Source organism: Hibiscus syriacus, unplaced genomic scaffold (genome assembly GCF_006381635.1).
Source record: "Hibiscus syriacus cultivar Baekdansim isolate YM2019G1 unplaced genomic scaffold, ASM638163v2 tig00110263_pilon, whole genome shotgun sequence".
Taxonomy (NCBI): Eukaryota; Viridiplantae; Streptophyta; class Magnoliopsida; order Malvales; family Malvaceae; genus Hibiscus; species Hibiscus syriacus.
Window position 1 is genome coordinate 694,961 of NW_024062652.1, and position 5,490 is coordinate 700,450.

Sequence of the window (5,490 nt, forward strand, 5' to 3'; positions counted from 1 at the left end):
AACAACAGAGGCGACATCAACACTGCGAACAACGAGCAAAACATATCGAAATCATCGATCAAACCAACAGAAAGACTGAGCATCATCATCGAACCAACAAACGACAAAAACGCATCAACGAAAACACCAACAAGGCACAACCACAAACCAAACACAAAAAACAAAACCATATATATCGAACGACCAACAGTCAAACCAACCAAAACAGAGATACAAGACATTAAAGAAATCAAAGCAAGCCGGGGAGAAGAGCGGTCACCGAAAAACGAGCGGTCTCGCGAAAAAAGGTAAAAAAAACCTGAAGTTTGTTTCCTAGATCTACATCGGAGGAGGCGTTTGTAGGGGATTTGGGGCTCGGTTTTAGTTTAAGGGTGTTGAGGAGAACGTTTTAGGGGGATTTGAATTTTTCGGCCGTTGGAGGCGGTGGCCAGATATTGCCTGGGTGAGAGAACATTGAGAGAACTGAGAGAGTTGGGAGAGAGGTTTATTTTGAAAGAATGAGAAATTAAAGATTTTGGGGTGAAAAACTGGGTTTTATATAACCCGTCTGCCCGACTCGCGCACGACCCGATCCGGACGCTGGATCCGCACGTTTTCAAGGTGAAAGGGGTAAATTGCATTTTTAACCCCTCGGGTTTTCTAAGCCCCTTTTTGTATCCCACAATTCGATTTTTTATTCCAATTCTCTCTTAAATTGTACCCCCAAGTTGTTATTATTTCAATTTAGTCCCTTTTATTTATTTATTTATTTATTATTTTTTTCATTTTTATTTAACTTTTTTTTTTATTTCATTTCATTTTTTGTTTTTGTTTTTTTGGGTTTTTTTTTTCATTATTATTATTGTTATTATTTTTTATCTCTATTTTTTATTATTTTTATTATTATGATCTTTCTATCTTATATTTATATTTATTTTCTTTTGACTTATTCTTTTTTTTTCCTTATTTTTTCTTTCCTTTCTTTATTTTTTTAATTCTCTTTTTTCCTTTTTCCTTTTTATTTATTTATTTATTTATTTTCTCTTTTTTCCCTTTTGATTTATTATTTTATTTATTTTTATTATTTTTATTTGTTTTGTTCATGGATTTATTTAATACTTTTATCCAATATTTTTGATTCCTTTTTTAGAAGATTTCCAACCAATCAAAGGTAAGTAATTCGAATCGGGTTTTTAAATTTTAATTTTAATTTTTAATTTTTCGCAATTAAGACAACAAACAAATTAATTGGTACCGAAAGGGCGGTTCAAGGGTGTTAATCCTTCCTTGACCGTAACCGACCCCCGAACCCGACACATTTCTGCTGAAACGCAGATCTTGTAAGATGGTATCCAATCCACCTAAATATTTTTAAAGTAATCGGGGGCGACTCTAACCCACTCATTTCAAGTCGAAGCCCAATTTCGGGCCCAAGAGAAAAACAGCCGCGACATATAGTTAAAAATAATTTGTGGCCGATGATTTCGACCACATTTTCGACTAAGATCATTTTGACTTGCGAATTGGTTGCCGAAGCTCAAGTTTTATGATGTTAAAAATAACCCTAATCCAGAACGGATCATGTTATTGTAACTAAGAAAATAGGCTTTCCATCACCTTCGAAGGAGTTAGCAAAAAAGAATAAAAATATTTGCTGCTCCTCTAATATTGCCTTTTTTTCCCAATAAAAGTTATATATTCCAACAATGGCTAACCCTGAGGATGCTCAGAAGACGAGGACTATCGCAATCATCACCGTCAGTTCTTGCCTCTTGGTGGCTGTGGTGGTTGCTGTGACGGTTGGGGTCGGCGGCAAGAAAGAAGCCGAGTTAGACAAAGAAACCACGAATGGGAATAAAAATGTTATCACCTCTTCCTCAAAGAAGGCGGTCCAGTTGATCTGTGAACCAACGAAGTTCAAGGATGCATATGAAGAACAACTCACGGAAGAAGCCGGAAATAGGACGGACGTTAAAGACCTGGTTCGAGCAGCGTTTAAGGTAACGATGAAGCATGTGAATCGAGCGGTGGAGAACTCGACGTACCTGAGGGAACTTGAGGAAGATGACGGGACCAAAAGTGCTTTAGATGCATGCAAAATTCTATTGCATGATACTGTACGCGAACTTGAAAAATTATTTGATGTGGTTGAGGAGGTAGATGTCATCAACGTTCATAAACTGCTGGGTGATTTGAAGATTTGGTTGAGTGCTACCATTGCTTACCAACAAGCTTGTTTAGATGGGTTCGAAAGAACGAAATCCAAAACCCATGCTTCACTCAAAATCAAGAAGATTCTCAATATCACGATGCAACTCAGTAGAAATGGACTTGCAATCGCATGTGAATTAGAAGACCAGCTTCAGCAGTTGCAGGTTGAGGGACTCTTTGATCGCCGCCGCCGCCGTATACTCGGAGACGGGGATCGACTTCCGGTTCTCGGTCATTTTGATTGGACTTCGTTTAGAGAAAAGAATCAGAACTGGAATCGCTGTCGTCAACTACTACAAAATGAGGATAGACTTCCGGTTCTCGGCCATTCTGATTCGACTTCGTTTAGAGAAAAGAATCAAGGATGGAATCGTCGTCGGCTACTCCAAGATATTGAGCTAAATATTCCAGAAAGAGCTCGAAGAATGTTGTCGGATGATTTGAAGCCCGATCTTGTCGTGGCCAAGGACGGCAGTGGAGACTGCAAAACCCTAAATGAAGCCAAACAAAAAATCCCTCCGTAAATCCACCAAGCCTTTTGTGATACACGTCAAGGATGGAGTTTAAGCCGAGCATGTGGAACTCGCTGCTGAAATGTCGTACGTGGTACTCATCCGAGATGGTAAAGATAAAACCCGAATCATCGGAAGTATCAGCTCCGGTCCGGGTGGAAATCCCACTACCTACTTCACTGCAACATTCAGTAATTATATATATTTATACAAATGCATAGTTTATGATTATGTATACGGTAATGATAATTGTATATATTGCGTTGTAGCTGTGGATGGAAACAACTTCATAGCAAAAAACATAGCGTTCGAGAATTCAGCAGGGCCAAATCCAATGAAAAAGCAAGCGGTGGCGTTGAGAGTACAGTCGGAAGATTCAGTCTTCTTCGATTGTTCCATAGACGGTTACCAAGACACGCTTTATGCATTCACCAAACGACAATTCTATCGGGACTGCACCATCTCCGGAGCAATCGATTTCATATTCGGTGATGCATCGGTGATTTTCCAGAATTGCACATTCCTCGTCCGAAAGCCACAAAAGGGAATGCAAAACATCATTACGGCACAAAAGAGAAGCGATAGTAAAGAGCCGCCAAATCATATCTGCTCCAGAGTTCTCCCCGGTGAAGAAACAGTTCCCGGTATACCTTTGTCGCCAATGGGGGACTCTGTCAACAACAATTATAATGGAAACTTACATCGATGATATGGTGCACCCAGATGGTTGGACAGACATGGAATCCACTTCGGGAAACAAAAAGTGAACGTACCTTGAGTTCCAAAACAGTGGGCCTGGTACTTCCACATCCGAGCGCTTTAAATGGCCTGGAGTTAAGATGATGACGGCGGGGGACGCTGCTCAATACCTTCCTCCTAAGTTCTTCGATTCAGGTGATGCCTGGATCAAGCGTAGTGGTGTTCCCTGCACTACAACATTAGGCGGAGTCAAAGGAGGAAAGACTTGATGTAGGCTTGGAGAAACCATTCATGAGAAAGAATATTAAGAAAGCTATCAGTTAGATGGGTTAGTTGGTTACAACAGCCCGTTAGTTCTTTACATCTTTGGATTATACATTAGTATGTACTGCTTTGTTCTTTTAATATGTATGATTGTTCTATCCAACTAATAATAAAGATAAAGTTTAATGCTCAACCTTCTCTCCATTCTGCTTCCATCTCACTTTATTGGTGATTGCACAAGTCATTGTCAAGCTTAGTTCTTCACTTTAATAATAGGGTAAATTATAAATTATCTTTCTCCTTCTCTTATTTCACTCATTATACTTTTAATTTTTCTTAATTTAATTACTAAGTTTTATACATTAAATTTTTAGCACTAGTGTTTAGGTTAATGTTCAAATACAATTATATTACTCCGTGACGCAAAACAATGTCGTTTTACTTGAAATAGTGTACGTAAGGGAATCGAACCCTAAACCCATAAACATAAAGTTTAATGCTCAACCGTTGGGTTAAATATGACCATTGAACAAACTTAGAGTTCAAAATGGATATATGCACAATCTACTAATTTAGATAAGTATGACCATTCAGCAAACTCAGAGTTCAAATAACAGAAAAGAAAGCTAGATTAACAACAATGTGAATAAAAGTAAGCCTGAAAATAGCATAGTTATCAGAACCGAACGCGACCGTACCCGCCAAGTCATGGAAAAAAGCTAAAATGATGAATTATTTGCTCATTTAGATCCCAACAGTGAACTTGTTCGGAGTCCAGAAACTTAGATTTTTAGAGAGAAAGAAAGCACAAATTTAGACCATTCTAGGAGAAATAAGTAAAAACTTTAAAACAAGAAATCAGAAAGTCAAAAAGGAAAAACAATGATTGAACAACTCACACTGAAAGATCTCTTCATATGAAATAATGAATGGGGTCTGCAACTTTCCCTTTTAAATCCAAGCAGCTAGGCAGAAAACTTGGGATGCTCCAACTCTAGTTCTCTACTTTGTTTATTTGTTAAAAACAAAACACTTTGAAGAATAGAGGAAGAGTTCGTCTTCTTTTTTTTTCTTCTTCTAATGAAGAATAAGATCCTTTCCCTAGATAGCTAATAACCAAGTGCGTGTGAGGAAGACAGTGTATTGGTGATGAATTTAAGTAGCCAAATTGTTAAACATTAAGTTGTATTTTATGGGTTTAGGGTTCTAATCCCTTGAGGCACACAATATTTTAATAAATTTTAATTAAAACGACGTCGTTTTGTTTGTGTTTATTGAGCACCTAAATAGTTGTGTCAAAATGAAGTCGTTTTAGTGAGGCATCCATGTCAACAACGTCAAGGCATAGAACTGTCATGTCATCGTGACGTTAAATCATTAATGGATTAATGATATAATTGCACTTAAAAGTAAACGATAATGCCAAAATTAGTAAAATTAGAATATTAGTGGTATAAACGAGTCAGTGCTTAAAGGTTGATGATATTTAAAGTAAGTTTCATTTTTTTTATCACTTCACCATTAACTGTCTAACAACATTATGACATTAATAAATTAAATTGTCAAAGACTGCCTTTCAAATCAGACACTTTAGTAGTATAAACGAGTTAACACTCAAAGATTAATAGTAATTAAAGTAGTTTATCCTAAATTTTTTTTATCATTCTACCATTAACTGTCTAACAACGTTATGACATAATAAATTAAATTGTCAAAGACTACCTTTCAAATCAGAAACTTAGACCATGAAATGAGAAAGAGGTTTGTATTTTCATATATCCTCAAGTTATATCTCTATTCCAAACCCTATAGTACCCCTAAGTCT

The 5,490-nt window shown here is 37.0% G+C and overlaps 1 protein-coding gene across 1 annotated transcript; it reads left to right on the forward strand.

The window, feature by feature from the left end:
* Window positions 1-1,685: 1,685 nt before the first annotated feature.
* On the forward strand, window positions 1,686-2,714 carry LOC120115315 (probable pectinesterase/pectinesterase inhibitor 21). The gene has a single exon (XM_039136047.1). It carries the CDS (start codon window positions 1,686-1,688, stop codon window positions 2,712-2,714), a length of 1,029 nt encoding a protein of 342 aa, XP_038991978.1.
* The last annotated feature ends 2,776 nt before the right edge of the window (window positions 2,715-5,490 follow it).

Coding starts and splice junctions, on each gene's coding strand:
- LOC120115315 (XM_039136047.1), top strand. CDS start 1,686: ATGGCTAACCCTGAGGATGCTCAGAAGACGAGGACTATCGCAATCATC.